General features: G+C 39.0%; 1 protein-coding gene across 3 annotated transcripts in view; it reads left to right on the top strand.

Moving 5' to 3' along the window:
* The window catches only part of LOC140312960 (SH3 and PX domain-containing protein 2A-like), a 38775-nt gene that overhangs the window by 11550 nt on the left and 10537 nt on the right, over window positions 1-16688 (top strand). For all 3 annotated transcript variants that reach the window (XM_072390866.1, XM_072390867.1, XM_072390865.1), the window contains one exon: window positions 3984-4112. In XM_072390866.1, coding sequence (XP_072246967.1) covers window positions 4004-4112 — 109 coding nt within the window. In that variant the 5' untranslated portion in view covers window positions 3984-4003. The remainder of the gene's footprint in view (window positions 1-3983; window positions 4113-16688) is intronic.

Here is a 16688-nt window from a genome sequence, read left to right as displayed (position 1 = left end):
GATGAAATGTTGCCTAAAAGTTAAATTGCATGTCAGCTACAGTCAATGTAGAGGTCCCCCCTTCAAGTTACCACTGAAGTCTGGTTGTGTGGAAGCTCCACCCCTCTGCCGCACAGAGCAGACCCAGTACAGGCTGCTGTTTCTTATAAGTGACCATTTGTCACAGTGGACTCCCACTCTGGAGGCAGAGCTTAAGGTTCCTGCTCAAAACAGTGTTTAGAACAGATAGTGTTTTGTTATTTGTGCTTCTGTTTCATTAAACTCAGGGGATGTGTAGCGTTCCTTTTCATTCACATACTAACTGGTATCTGCTGACGTTGAAGGTACTCTGTACTCTTTCAAGAAGTCCCAGTTTTGTTTCTATTATGTATGCACACAGTCAGAAGCAGAATCAAGTAAGTTGTCAAGTAAGTGAACACATTCAAAGACTTTGTCTTAGTGCTATAGTGCAAGACAATATTAGACAGACAGATTAAGAAAGATGATATGAAATAAAGTATAGAACTGGATTGGAAATATTGATACAATGTATGTACAATATGTGCAGTAATTAAACAATATGTGCAGTAGAGGGTAGATGTTGACAGTATGCAAGTGGAAAAGTCCAGAGGTCAGAGAGAATTGTGTTATTGTCACATCAACACAGAAGGGCAGGCTAAGAGTCCAAGTTGCTTTTCGCTGGCTTTCAAGTTCCATTATTACACATTATAGACACATTGTTACAGATCTTCAATGTGAGATAATCGGCAGATTTAATGAGGATATTGAACACATTCATCAACCTAGTAAAATGAAATCTTACAGTAAGCTGAATTTGGTGGTATTTACTTTTTGGTCTGACTCTTCTCCCCCTCAGGGCCACATAGTGATTCAGTGACATGACTACATCTGTACTACATTGAAGAACCATTCTGCATCCCTTCTAATCCAGCTGCACATCTGCTGCAGCAAGCCAAATAAAGGCGTTGCGCTTTGCCAAATTTTACTCCTCTCAGCCAAGTTCTGCTCTCATGAAGTCACTCCAGGGCTTAAAATGTAACACTAAGATATAAAGGATATTGCCAGTTACAGTATTTGCTGTCCAGCAGAACAACTGCAAAACATTTAACAATAGAAAGAAAGTCTTGGTATAAGTGAGTCGACTGGACTTGCAGGTTTCCACCTCTTACTGATGAGTTATTGCAAGGTTCCCAACTGTCATCGTCTCTGGAAGGAGCTGATGATGGGTGAGTGCGGGAGGGGATGGGGGCTGAATGGGGTTCGGATATCTGAGAGCTGGAAGCACATGTACAAATCTGAACGAAGGGAGAGAAACACAGAAAGTGGCTAATAGCACTAATGTGATGGACATCAATACGAAATGCATTTCAACACTAATACTCTTCACGTTGACATACACGTGCTTCTCGACTCATATCCTCAGAAGTAGCCCACTACCCTGAAAGATAAACTGTAGTACTCCTTTACTGACACCAAGAGTTAGTAAAGCTTTTGAATGTCTTTTTCTAGCTCAGCGAGTTTGCACTCTGTCAGAGTGGAAGCTGGATGTTTAATTATGGTATTTCATTCATAATACTTGGTTATTTTTCCACGTGTTTGCTCAGGAATCTCAAGTTTTTTTCAGGTAGTGACTAAACAAAGTCCTAAAACTTTTCCCAAAATATTACGTTTGTTGACATCTTGATTTGTGTGGTTTTTTTGTATTGCTCATTCTGTACTCGGCTCTTGTTTGAAATTAGACTTGCATTCTGGTTCACCTCGTTTTTCTCACACGTGCTCTCCTTGTTCAGGCTCCGTCTTCCTGCTGTTGGAAAACATTTCATTTCCTGAATGAAACTGAAATGTTAGCTTTTGTTTTTCAGGCCTATTGACTTTGCTGACAAACTCTTTATTCACTCCCCTCGGGTCTCGTGTTTACGGCACAGTCGCAGTAGTTGTTAATTATATGTTTTAGAAAGCTGCATTTACGTCATTTGACAGAGGTCGTACCTTTATGAGATAATGCTTGCTGACTTATGTGTTCACTGACCTGAAATGGGTAAATACTCAAAAATACTTCATTCATACTGCATGTATGAATAAAAACAGCTTAACAGGGACTGAGTCACTCATCTTGTGTACCTATTAAGGGTTAATTCATCAGTGTTTTTCAATAAGCCATTCAACCATGCACATCTATTAATATAATTTTCACTTCAGATAAAGTCGTTGCTATCATGTAATTTATTACAAGAACAAGAAGGCAGTGTGTAAATAATGTTCTTTCTGACATTTCTGCACCCAATTTTGTGGTTTGACAAAACATCTTGCATAGATAAGGCCTGATAAAACCACAGCCCAACCACAGTAATCCAGTCTGTTTGGCAATTATAGCATATGAGATGAAGCTGGTGTGGAATTCAACTTTTTGAGTTATTAGCTGTTTGACACTTCAGATATTGTTCCCCAATTGAAGGCAAAATATTATCTAGATTTAGAGAAATCTCTTGTCTGGGGGACTGTCTCCGGGTCATCTCTTTGAAGAAATGACAGCCGAATCAAACCTTCTCAGTCATTTTTTATTCCTGCCTAAATCCCCAAATTTATTGGGCTAAACTGATCTCACTTTCCTTTCCCAGAATAAAACAATTACTTTTTCCCAGAGGCTGGGAAAGCTTTTTCTTCTTTTTGCTGGAAATATTTGCTGATTACGACTAAAAAGCTCACATGTTGAACCTAGCCTTGTAGTAAATTGTTAGCAGTGACTGAAAACATTTTGCCTCTCTTTGGCCATGACTGAGATTGAGATCTCAACTATGTTTGTAGATCTTTGCTTGTTATTTAAACTTTACATAAAGGTACATATTAGCTGTAGCAGTGGTATCAAGGTACACAGAGAGAATCTAAAGTGTGCAAACAGCTTTGAACTCAATGGTTAGCAGAAGCTCTTGTTAATGTGTGAACTTGGCGTCAGCTGATTTGTGTCTGGATTCCAGCTGACACTTGTTAGATCTGCTTCAGTTCATTCAGCTATGCTTATTTGAAGGATTTTGCATGATTAAGGCTTCAGCCAGCCTCAGTTGATAAAGCCTGACTCTTGAGGAGGGGAGAAAAGTGTTGTGGATGCAATAAACTGGACACGGAACGTTCTTTAGATGCCTTAACAAATAAAAAACACGTTTCTTTCTTAAGAGGTCACTCCTGTTGTTTATTTGTGATCTGAAACCTGGTAAGGGGATGGGTATTGACCCAGTTAGCAATGCCTGCACAAACCAAGTGAAAAAACTAAGTCACTGCTGGTGCTTAAATGGTTAACTTAGTGAAGTACAGAGAGGAAGAGTTCCATTGGCTGGACTGCACGCTGTAGTCAGAGCTCTAGTGTTTCATAGACACAGGGCCATCCCTCTGAGCACAGCTCCAGCCCCTTCATCTGGTTCTATTTAAGGCCCAGAGTCCCGGCTCTTTTGATTGGCGTATACAACCCCCTACTCTTCCTCCAGCTCCAGCCCCAACTGAGGAGAAGGAGGCTTTTTAGCAGATGGTTTATTTTCCAGGGAAACTTTTTCTTTCTTCGACTTTACTGTCCGGTCCTCAGCAAGCTGCCGTTCATCCTTCTGTCTTCTGCTCGCTCCTTGCTGCTCGTCTTCAAACTGTTTACTTGTTTACCTGAACATGACTTTGTTTGACAATAAGGATGAGGTCACTTTAGTAAAATAGAATGGATTTTCTGCACTTGAGAGCTTGATCCTTCACTCTTTGGAAGGAAAGTCTGTTTTTTTTTTAATTTAAGATTTTCAGCATCTCCATTGCCCTTGATGTTGGGCTGGAGAGGGATGCAGTTCTATGGCTAGACTCTGGGGAAGATGCACTGATCCCTGTGATTATTGTGATTGGCTGAGCCCTACAGACAAAGTGGCCTATGGCACAACGAGTGCCCAACAGTCGTTCTCGTGGACCTATGGCTGGCAGCTGGCTGACAGCATGTTTTTTTCCATCAACTCCAGGTCTGGATGCTTCGGACCCCATGCTCCTGGAACAGTATGTGGTGGTGGCCAATTACGAGAAACAAGAGCCTGCAGAAATCAGTCTCCAAGCAGGCGAGGTTGTTGACGTCATTGAAAAGAGCGAGAGTGGTGAGTAATCAAAACAATAAGCAGCATGCATGCTACATACATATGTGAGGCACATACAGCCTCACTCATGATTCAGTCCTCCTTAAACAGTTTTGCCCTTTCCCCAAACTCAACCCTTTCACCTCTTTTGTACAAGGCTTGGTAGTTGTTACTCAGCCCCATCTGGAGGCTCGCTTTGGCCTCCAGTCAGCCCTGTTTTTTCCAACTGTTGGTTTAGGCTGGGGGCCAGAATGTTGCCTCCAGCAAGAGGAATGTCTTCCAGACTTGTATTAATTATTCCACCTCACTTTAATGGAAAGCCAACAGGACACGCCGGGGTTTACAAATGCCAGCTGCAGAGAGTCCTTAGTCAGCTGTTTGACCTCTGGAAACAGTTTGCAGACAGGGCCAAACAGATTTTAAGGCTATATGTGATTCAGTTGGACAATTTTGAATGTTTTTGTCACCTGCATATAACACATAACTTCATGTTTTTTAGGAAATAAGTTGTACACATGCACACAAGTCTACACATATGGACACTGAATGGAATATTTAAAAAATAAAATATAATATATAAAATCTACATTTAATATGTTGGAAAGATGAAAACCTAATATTCTCTAAAAGCACCAACATTCAGATCTAAGCACCTGTCTGAGTCCGTTTTCTTAAAATAAATTCATCATATGGAGCCGCAAGAGTGACTGGGGAGGTATAATCCAGTAACAAGGTCTGACATTTTAGCTTTAATGGTGTGCTGAGACAGTAAAACGGTAATGGGACTCATGTGTTCTTCAGGGGGAGGAAGGGGAAATAGAGAGGGAGGAGGAAATGATGACCAGGAAGGCAGTTTGACTTGGGTTTCTTGATGGGTGTGAGTGCCACACTGGCCTAAAGGAAGAGGGTCCACAGAGACGGAACGCTTTGAAGTGTCACGCGCCCTGCCCGAGGGTTCATGTATTTGTTTTTCCATCCTGCTCCAGTAGAATTTCAGCCCAATGGGGAGCCACAGTGAGGCGGATTTTCCAACACCTTGAAGTCCTTTTTATCTGGGGCCTTATATGAGTTCTGTCCTCCATGAATTTGAACTGCACGGCTCTGTGATTTTAAGAAGAGGCCCCTTCAATTATGTGTTTCGGCTGACCACTGTGCAAAGTTGTAGCAGTTGATCTGCATGGATCTCTTTGCAGATTTATGATTTCCTTCATGTTGTTATTGCTAAGCTCATTCATCTATGATTTGGCTTGGTTTCTTGTGAGTTTCTAGAAAGCAAAACATTAGATTGCAAGGTTTTAATAATGCATCCTGAAGCTATTTGACAGTTTTATTACACACTGACACATTAGCAGAAAAAAAATACAACCCCTTTCCACACATTTTGTTAATATTGTGTCCAGCAGCACTGCTAGCATTTAGCTGAAATCTCAGACATCCTGCAATGGAAGTCTGAAGAAACTGCTCCATTTGGCTGGGTGACATCCCTCTATATCTCACTGCCAATACTAACAAGTCCAGGTGTGTGCTAAGAGGATTTCAAAATTTATTTGATTTAGCATCCATTCCCTTGCAGGATAAGTACAAACCTTTTAATGGTTTCTGACAGATTGATCTGTGTATTACACAGTCGCATGGTGCATATGCTGAAGTAGACGCACTAAAAGTGTCTACCTCATTTGATAAAAGGGCTGTATGGATTTTCAGGCTGTGCAGATTTAAACCACCATGGGTCTCCCTGCATAATATTTGGATGTACTGAGTGGAAAATTGCTGTATTCTGTCATTTGATTTTGTGTTAAGAACCATGTGTTTATCTAAGCTTTTTGCACAGAGGTGTAAAAGTATGAGGGGTATAACAGTGACAGATCTAGAAATGGAAAACTAAAGCTCTGCATTATTTTTGCCATGACCCAAGGCCTTCAACAGAAGTCCTGCTGTAAAAGCTACTGTACCACAGACATTGACTGTGACCGCTGCCCAGTGCAGTTATCAACTTTCCCTTACCTTGGATCAGATAATATATGCCTTTGACAGATCAGCAAATCTAGGTCAGCGCTATAAGCGAGCTCGGCTTTCTCCACTTTTCCAGTCTGCACTCCCGAGCCAAGCAAGTATTTTCCGTTGCACTGGCTTGAAGATACAGTTTGTGTTGTGGTCTTTGTTTCAGTAGTTTATACAGCTCGATGGTTTGTTGGGTTTAAAGTAGGTGCGGTTGTGGTATATCAACACGGTAGACCAGGGAAAGCTGGATGATCTGCTGCAGTCTTCAGTTTCTGTGAAATGATACTCCTAAAACACTGGTGCTACTATGTAACCGACATCAATGACAAATAAAGGCTTAATCTAATGGAGTGGTATGACAATGTTTACCCTATAAAATAATGTACTGCAGTTTAATATTCTTTTTTTAATTATTAAATTTGTCCCCACTCCTTCTGCAGCTTTATCATCTGTCTGTTTTACGAGCGTTTGCCAGGGGGAGATGCTGGCTCAGGAGTCAGGTCGTGCATGAAGAAACTCAGGGAGAAAATGGAAAAAGCAATTTCCTGCCAAAGTTAGTGGTTCAGAGAGGTTGGTTCATTATAATGGCTTAATAGATCCTCCAGGATGCCTCCTCAGTTTACACTGTATTGGAAGGATGCTATGTAAAATCAAGCTAGAATCTTTCTCAGTCATTTCAGATGCTTTATATTCAGTGGTTTCAACTTTGCCCCTTAATTGAGTATGCCGGAAAGGAAAAAATGATTTGCACATACTTGTTGAAATAATGCTGTAATTGCAGTAATTTTTTCTACATCTCAAGGTCAGTGTTTGGCATTTTGTCCTAAACCTTTTGTTGAAGTTTTTCTGTGTTGACACAATCAAGTGTTAATATCTGTTCTAAGGCAAGATCAGCCCATACAAATTAGAATTTGCCAAATGCACTTCAGAAATGCCTGTTTGTCTCTGTCTGTCTTTGTTAGGTCAGCTCACACTGTCATTCCCTTCCTCTCCCCCAAAATGTCCTGGCATCACGTACAGTGCGGTATTTACAGTATGTTTGTATCTCCACCACTCCACCCAGCTTATGTAAACTGGGTGGAGAGTGAGTGAGATTTAAGGAACAGCCTCAACCCTCTCTCACCAGAATTTGCCTTTTAGTTTCGCAAGCAGTAATGATTCACATTTTGACCAAGCTTCTGAGAGAAGCCAGCAGGTAACAGGGATGTTCTTCAGATCTTTTTTTCTTTTACTACCTTGCTGAAGTCAACAGGAACTAATGGCAGATTAAACAATTGTGGCTGTCAACATGCCCTGATGAACGTGCAGGATGAGCACTTTACCTTCTCATGAAATAAATGTACCACTAAGATAATGCGTCCATTAATTAATTTTATAAATAAATGATATATAATCTTTATAAATATATATTTTTTTTTCCAGAGTGGAAGCAAGATGTCTTTAAGGCTAAGCTTAGCATGAGTGATTATTTATCTTATAAAGTTCACAGACCCAATGTTAATCTCAAAAATATTATCCCAGTAAAATTTTACAATAAATAAATAAAATTGTATTTTTGTACAATAGCAAGAATGATCCAGATCTTGATAAATAGTTAATTTCAGTCAGTTTGTGCTATTTTTATACTAGCAAGTAAATGTGGCTCTAATGCAAAATTGGTCTGTTAGTCCTCTGCTATGATCATATTCTGGTCTTGCATCAAATGATCACAGGGCGTAATGTATGCTATACATGTATCATACCGTGCAGAAGTCGTCAGTCACCCCAATTTTTTAGATATTACCAGGACAACAGATGAGAGGTGCACCCATTTATTGAAAAGTGCAAACATATATGGAACTACAGTACGTTAAGCAAAAACAGAGTTCTAATTGTACTATTCCAATGAGCTTTAAAGTCAATATTTGCTTGAACAACCTTTATTCTTCAACACAGCCTAAACTCTCTTAGACAACCTTTGTTGTAATTTCTTTAAATAGTCTTCAAGAATAGTTGTCCAGGCTTCTTAAGGGACAGTCCAAAGCTCTTCTTTGGATGTTGGCTGCCTTTTGTTCTGTTCTCTGTCAAGATGACCCCACACAGCTTCAGTCATGTTGAGGTCCAGAGAGTATTTGTCCCTCCATAAGACCTGTTGCCACTGATTTTCAGTCCAGTTATTGTGTCATTTGGCACACCTCAGCTTATTCTCCCTGTTTCCCTTCCATAAGAACAGCTTGTTGACAGCCACCCTTTCATGGAGACCATTTGTGATGAAGCTTCAGTGAACAGTAGATGGATCAACTGAAGGTCCAGATGCATCTCTCAGGTCCTGTGTTAGGTCTTTGAAGGATTTTGTTCTCTTTCTTAAGGACGTAATTTCCAGACACTGTTAATCTGCTGTAGGTAGTTTTTTTTAAACCAGCCATTTCTTCTTTTGTATGCCACTTGATATGTTTTCAGCTAATAGCTCTTCGGGGTTCACCTTGGTGCCAAACACTGTTTTATGTCTGTCAAACTGTGTTATCTTTGACATTTCTCATTGATGCAACTAAAGAAATGGGAACAAATTATGTGTCTTAGGCTGGTTGTAACAAAGTTCCTGAAGATAAAATTTGTTCTCTGCTGGGCAGTCTGTTATGTGTAGATGCAACACTTGTTTTTTTTCTTGAGATAGGTTCTCTTTTTATGCTTGAATGATTATTTGGTAAGTGTTTAAAAAAAAAAAGAAGAAAACTTAGTCGCTGAAAATAGTCAGGTACAAGGACTGAACAGAAAAGGAGTAAAAAAGCAGCCAGTGCGCAAAGAAACACTTTGAGAGACCTTCAGGAATCCTGGAGAACTATTGCTCAAGACTGCTGTAAAAGATTACAGGAAAGTTTGGCTCATTGAAAGCAAAATATTAAAAAAATCAGGGATGGCTCAAGACTGTGGCACAGTGCTGCAGCACATGTTCTTTCACGCCTGTGTATCTGATTTGTCTCCCTAACCTTCTGCTTTTGAACATTTGAAGGACATTTTACTAGGGTTAGGTTGTATTTATGTATTTATTTAAAAAAAACCCAAATCTAATTAATTTGGTGCCTAAATCTAAGATTAAAAAAAGAAAAGAAAAAATGAATATGCAAAAAGACATTAAACCTATCCCGGTTTAAACCAGTTCATATTCTATACTTATTTCACAGTCACTTCTCAAGGCTTGTGATAGCGCTTCATAAACCTGGAAACATTAGATTACATTACTGCATTGAGGCTGTGCTGTGGATTTGGAACAAAATGTAATCAATTACGAAATAAATACAATATTTGTCAAATATCCATACTCTCCAAAATCTGATCTGTTGATGTGTTTTGGTCTTAGTATGTGATAGGTTGCCATGCACTTTGGTACAAACTTCCTGTTCAGTTAACTCATGTATTTATTCATCTATCGCTTTCATGAGCCAATCGATTTTTTTAAAATTACAGAATACCTACAAAACTACAGCTTTAGTGCTGTTTATTTTACATTAATGAATGCTGACATGTTGACATGCTAAACGTTGGCATGTACACACAATGGTGAACAAAGTATTATATTTGCTAAATTACAGCATACAAGTTATTGTGACACTGTTTGCATTTCGGGTGCTACCATTTAGCTCAAAATGATGCGCTGTAGATATCATGGCTTTTAAAAACAAACAGGATGAACATGACCTCAGTAAAGAGACGTGTGTTTCTCCTTCCAGTCTTTTAAGCTAGCAGTCTATAGTATTTATTGCCTCCTCTGGGATGCACTCATATGGCTTCACATTCAACCTGCTCAGCTTATTAGAATGATAAATTACTTCTTTCTGAAGGACCAAATGTTGTGTTGTGATGCTTTAATACGGGGCACATTTTAAGTCCAGTGATAATTTAAAGGAGACATGTAATGCCCTTTTACACGAGGTGACACAATTCCCTTTATATCCTCATAAAATGTCTGTGACATGCTCTGGTCAAAATAACAGAGAGACACTACTCTTTTCATATAGATAATTTTAGGATGTGAAGTGACGAATCTGACTTTATTCTGCCCTTTTTTCTCAGGGTCTGCCTTGTTTGAGACCTATCGTATTTAATGACCCTTGGTCCACATTATTATGGTATGAGAGAATATACAGTAAATAGCCTGAAAGCTCAGGCCACACACCAAACTGAAATAGAATAAACAGTCTCAAATACTGAAATTTCCCCCGTCTTCAGTCGGTAGGGCAGCCGGTAAGCTATCAAACCCTCTTTTAGGCATAGTCTGTCAACACCAGTCAAATGTTAAACAGCTCAAGTTGTTCAAACACACCGCAGAACGTAACTACTTGCATAATAATCCCTATATCATCATAATCACATATCGGCTCCATAAACTCTGGACTTCACTGCCGCTGTTTTAAGTTGTTAGCGGCTAACGATAGAACTGTTGTGTGTTTGGACGATATTTCACTGATCTTTGTTTTTAAAAAAAGCTGCTACTGATGCTATGCAGATGGTGCATTCCCAGACAAATGGGAAATTAAAATTTACACCTTCCGACTGGTAAAAAATTTAAAGAATGCCAATAAGAAGTCAGATATTCTTGTTGGGATACAAAACATTAAATAAAGTACTGGTAGGGCATCATGTGCTCATTTATATTAAGTTGAGTTGATGAGACTTGATGATGATAACTAAGCTAAAAGCTAGAGCAAAAGAGTTTAACCGTCCCACTTACAAGATACAGCAGATGCAGCATAATCTTAAATTGAATTCAGGTGGCGATAAAGAGGGTAGGGACTGAATAACCTTGAACCTAGAGTGACAAATCTGAACATCTTTCTAAATGACACATTTTCTGTTTTAGGGGGCCCGAAACCAAATTTAGTAATTTTGCTTATTTCTTTAGTTGATAGCACACACCAAAAAAGATTTTTCCAATATATGCTCTCTTTAAAGCACAAAATAACTCTGTATACCACACTTTTTCTGTGTCCTATGCGGAGGAGAATAAAAGGCAGTGTCAACGTTATGCTTCAAGTGCTGCTTTTGCTTGAACCTTCAGTTTACCAGTTTGGTATGTGCAGTTTCAGCAAGAACATGTTTCCTTGTATAATAGAGGAAAAACCCTATAATTCTTTTCAACGAACCACCGAAGACATTATACGGAAAGCTTGCCAAGCGTTAAATGTCTTTTTTTTCTTTTTTAGCAGACGTTACAGCAGCAGATGGAAGACACATTATCCACTCAGAGTAATCCCCATCCTTCACATTCTTTCAGCCTAACATAGGAAGCACGGATGACCATCTCAAGAAATTAACCTTATCTTTTATATTTTAGACATGTAAAAACAAATGCGAGATTCCAAAGAGGCATTTCAACATAAGTGTCCACTGTTAAGTTACACTGCATTATTTAGAGGCATGGGAGATGATTAAAGGAGCGAAAAGAGGATTTAACTAGTGGTAAAAGTGGTAATAATAGTCTGCAGAAATCAGTCAGTGGAGTCAAAAAGACACTTCTGTCTCACATAAGAATTGACCATTGAGTTGAACCCGCATTTTAAGGGGTGGGCTGTCAGACACTCAAGGACTGCTGTGTCTCCAAATCAGTGGAGCTTAGAGACATGAGCCGTGGGCTGCGGCGTCGTTAAGACCATGAGGGGATCCTTTCAGAGGCTGGGAGGGAGTGAAGGTTGTTCCTTGGGTCAACATTAGCTCTTAAAAGTTGTTTTGTGCCGTTTTTGACCCCCACCGTTCCCCTTACCAGAGCCACCCAGGTAATTGAACCCCAGTGCGTTATGAAAACTGAAGGCTGTATGCCTTGCCCCTTGTGCTTTGATACAAGATCTACTGTTAATAAATACAGGAGCTGGAAATGAATAAGGTTTTCTCCTGCTCTACTCAACAGTGGTGTCGGATATCTGCAGTACTGCTGAGCCTCTGCATTCCTCATCATTTCAGGTCATGAAAAAAGAAAACTTCATATGCTGAATCTGGGATTCTCATAGTGATAGTGGATGGACGAGTAATTCCATTACAGTTTCAAGTCTAATTGTGTCAAAGTTAGTTGAGAGGAACGTTAGAGGACATGATGGTGTCACACTCCGTCATGCATACCATTGTGTGGGTATCAGACGTGATTGATTATATTAGTAAGTTGCACTTTTGTTTTATAGGTTTTCCACTCAACTTAGGAAAAAACCCAAAGTTGCATAAATCCAGTTACTTTGTTGCAGCTGACAATCTGTTGCTGATTACAGTAAAAATGAAGCATGGGTCTTAAAGCTGACAAAGTTTCCAGATGGCAGATACTGTATGAGAGACAACTACGGTAGGTCTTAAAAATATTGTCTGCTCTCAATATCTGTGTTTGCAGAGTTGGAATAAGAAGTCCCCAATATTTTCTAAACAAATAAACTTACGGTAGAACTGTTTTTCTTTTCTACGCAATTTTGAAGCTGATTTGATCAAAGTTACGTAAAAAACTGTTTTTATTATTGTGATAATTAGCCTTCTGGTGGGGACACAACAATTATTTATCTGTCTAATCAGAATAAAGCCTGCACCCTCTTGTAGCACTTCACTCTCTCTGTAATTGCTAGAAATGTAATTTCAGCTGTAGAAATAAGTCCAAACATCTCAGCTTTTACATTGCTTTGATGTTATTATTAAAAAGTTCCGCACTGAAACATTTTGAATGTTTCCAGTTATCAGCACCTCATTGTTACCATATTCTTTTTAACCAGTTGAAGGCTCGAGCTGTTACTGTCTTGGAGGCAGCAGAGTTCATATTTGAACAAAAGGGTGGCGCTGGTGAGCGATATTTGAAACCTTTAGACAAAAATATTTATCTTGAGGCCTAATACCTATCTGATTATTGAATTCTTTTAACAGGACCACCGGCACACTGATCAGTTGGAGTGAATCCAACTAATAGCAACATAATGATTTCAAATGTATTGACTTAGAATTTTATGAGATAAATAAGCATTTTTTGAAGAGTTGTTTGTTGGTGCCAGATATTAATTTCTGAGTTTAGGAGGCACACTTGAAATACATCATGAAGCATTCTGTCTTACGGTTTATGATCTAAGCTTTTCAAGGTGATGTAAACGAATAATTCATCTTTAACTAATAGTTTGCTTTAAGTTTAAACCTTTTCAGTGTAGATGCTGTTTGGAGGTATGTTAGATATAGATAGAGATGAGATTTGTATTGACAACTTCACAAATGTCCAATGTAAGCATTTTGATTTGCTTGTTTCTTGTCCTGAATTAGGCTGACGCTGTCCTTTTTTTTCTTCTTTCAAAGTTGGGAAATAATTGGGCTCAAACATCGATGTAAGTTGTAATTTGAGCAAAGTTTCGCACCCCACAGCAGGCAGCTGGAGTATAAGCTTAATTGTAACTTGACCTATCCTTTAAACATCCAGTTGTTCTTGTTGTTCTTGTAGAGCAGTGCCACCCCGTTGTAAAGACAAACCATTTGCTTTCCTCTTTTCAGAGGCTGTAATATTTGAGTTTAATGTCTTCGGTCATGATTTTTATTTGAGGGTTTTCTGGGTTTAGCTATTGTCTTCTGTAAACTCTGACCCCAAAACGATAAGGGATACAAAGTTAGATTGTGTTCAAATGCTTTTAGCGCTTCTTGATTTGGTCAGGATGTTGAATAAGTAGCGGTAACTGTACGACAGAATAATGATTAACAAAGTGTTATGCCAGCAGCATTTAGATACCGGTATGTTCTTTTTTTTTTGTCTGTTGATTGAAACTGTAGCAGCTTCCCAAGACTTCTGAAGGATTTTTGTCGCAAGACACGGGTACATGGAGAAACGATCCATTTAAAATTAAATGGAAAAAAAATCAATGACAGAAGCACAGATAAAGTTGCAGTTGTAACTTTCTGAGAACTTTGAAATGCATGAATGTTTTCTCTGCTGTGGGAACCAAAACCGTTGGTGGATCACAATCAGACAATTGCGTTGATAGATGTAGTCTTTCAAACCCTCTCACACATACTGCGTTTCCAGACATTATGTACACTTCCGTTTTCCCCCACATCTGTACAGATAATTAGAAGGAAGGAACGGACAGCACATCACTCTCCTAATCTAATTTCCATTATCTGCCGTTTCACCTCTCAGCAGCTGAATCCACCACTTTGCTCACAAAACTCACATTAACTTATTCTCAGTTGGTTTTTATTAGTGTGAGCTCATTTGATGTATTTGCGGTGTTATATACTATACAGTCCTTGTCTGATAGTAAAGACTGCAGACTTAAAATCTGGTGAGTAATAAATTCTCTGGAGTGTGAGACGTCGATACCGAAGCCATATGGGCCAAACATACGACTGTAATGTGAGGGTTAACAAAATCCAGAGATCCACGCAGACTTGCCAGTGTGATTTCATCAATAAGTCAGGGTTGTGTAATTCAGCAAAAATTGCTGTCTTGGCTTCGGGAGACCCACAAAACAGCTGTTGCTTTTGTGATGACCTCAGTTGAGGGTTTGTGTCTATAAAGAATGTCCAAATATTAACCCTCTCAAATGATGTCGCCACGCAAAAGTTAAGAAAAACACGCTCCTCTTAGCTCTTATGGAGAAATATTCCAAAAGTTTTATTGTAATATCAAGCATAGCATATGGCAATATAAGGTGCGCTTCATTTTTATTGTAAAGCTTTAAAATGAACCTATAACCTGATCGAGCTCCTGTCCACCACATGGTTTCTGAAAGCCGTATTTTGCTGATTTATTTATTTTTTTGCTGACTGTGGAGCAGTCATTCTGTGCGTGAATGCACACGATGAAAGACAGGAAGCAGTGTTTTCTTTCTCTATACTTCATGCAACTGCAATCTGTCTGATATAAACCTACAGTGCTCAGGAAATCAGCACTTGTGTAATATGCATGCATTTTTAAGGTACTTTTATTGCTTCTTTTGAGGTACAGTGAACTCAGTCTAAGCACTTGCCATGTGGAGGGATGGTTGAAAAATATAGGTGAAACCTCCCCTGCCATTAGTAACATCATATATTTGCTCAGGCCTTTTTAGGTGACCGCATGTCTTTGTTTTGTATGTATATCCAGACTTTCAGCCAAGTGCTCTCAATTAAACACACTCCTTCACCTTATTCTTGTATTTGCTTACATTTCTATCCAGTGTCAATTTGCTTAAGAGAATGTGACATTTCCCTCCAGTTGGAATGTCAGTGTGTAAGTACCGCTTTGCACCAAATTGACTCTACACTTTTTAATCCTTTCAAGCTTATCTTTCTCTGAAATGGTCGATTTAATTCGATGTACCCTGAACAGAGCTGATGTTGCCCTCCATTAGCCATGAAACACATCAGATTTAATTAAATGTTTCATTGACCTAATGAGCAATTGCACAATTTTGATGCCATTAAGTTTAATATGATTTAAAATTAGGATGTCACTCTAATTAAAATCAAATTAAAGATTAGTGCTCGTCCCCTCAGAATGTTTCAACTGCACTGCAGAGAGAATTAGTATTTTAAGTTCTTTTGTTCTGAGTGTTGTGGACAATGTTTTGTGTCTTGGGGCTTACAGTCTGAGTCTGATTTATGAGCATGGAGCTTTTGTTCAAGCCAGAGCTTTGGTTCAAAGACTGAGCACATTACATGGCTTGTTACATCTCTGAGTGTTAGCCAGCGCTGCTCAGAGCCAAGCAACATTGTCCTATCTGGACCCACCCTAACTCTATGCTAACTAGCCCAACTTGTACAACTGATTATGTTTTTTATGTTCTGTAGCTCAACGAGTTCATCAGTTAAATAAATAACACTTCACATGAATCACACAGACTATGTGAAAGCTACAGAGAGGTCTGGAAATATGTTCTTTGTTATTGCTCCCAATAAGAAAGACATGCATTAGTCTGTCAACAGGATTTCAGTGGTTCTTCAAAATCTCATTTTAATTTGGTGGACAGGCACACAAAAATAGCCGTGAAGTCAATCCAAGTCAGTTATGTAACTCATTTGAGCTTGAAATTGCTAAAACCAAACAGTTTTTGTTACCATAACTACATGAAACTATGTGAGAAAAACTGACCAACCTCCAAATCATACCTTTATTTCAATAAATTGAAGTGAATACATCGTCCTTCAATCTGTTCTTATCGTAATTTTTTTTCTTTTTTCTATCAGCTGTGTGCAACCACACTGCCTCATAACACCGCACTCTCATTGAAAAGTGGATACTGGAGGTTTGGACCAGCTGTGGAACTGTTATGGAATAACCCTGTTCTCTTTATTGGTTGCCCACACAGCTGTCTGCCATATTATATTCCTGTTACCACAACAAATAGTGTTTTTGTGGCATATGACATATAGAACAGTTTTTTTTTGCCAGCTTTGTCTCTGAGGTCTCCTGCAGAGAGCTGACACAGCTTAAATTTACCATGCCTGCAGATGGTGAGATTTCAGAAATCACCATGGCACAATCTAAACTTGCAATATGTTTGATCTGTGTATGCTCATTGAGTTTAAACAAAGAATGGACGTGGTCTAAAAGGTGAAGGCGGTGTGTTTTAAACATTCATTGCTTGTAATCGTACACAGGGGGTGACAAAATAGCTTGCGCTGAAGTTTATGAGA

The sequence above is a fragment of the Leuresthes tenuis genome, unplaced genomic scaffold (assembly GCF_036924035.1).
Source record: "Leuresthes tenuis unplaced genomic scaffold, fLeuTen1.0.hap1 SCAF_8, whole genome shotgun sequence".
NCBI lineage: Eukaryota > Metazoa > Chordata > Actinopteri > Atheriniformes > Atherinopsidae > Leuresthes > Leuresthes tenuis.
This window is presented reverse-complemented; position numbering and strand designations above follow the sequence as displayed.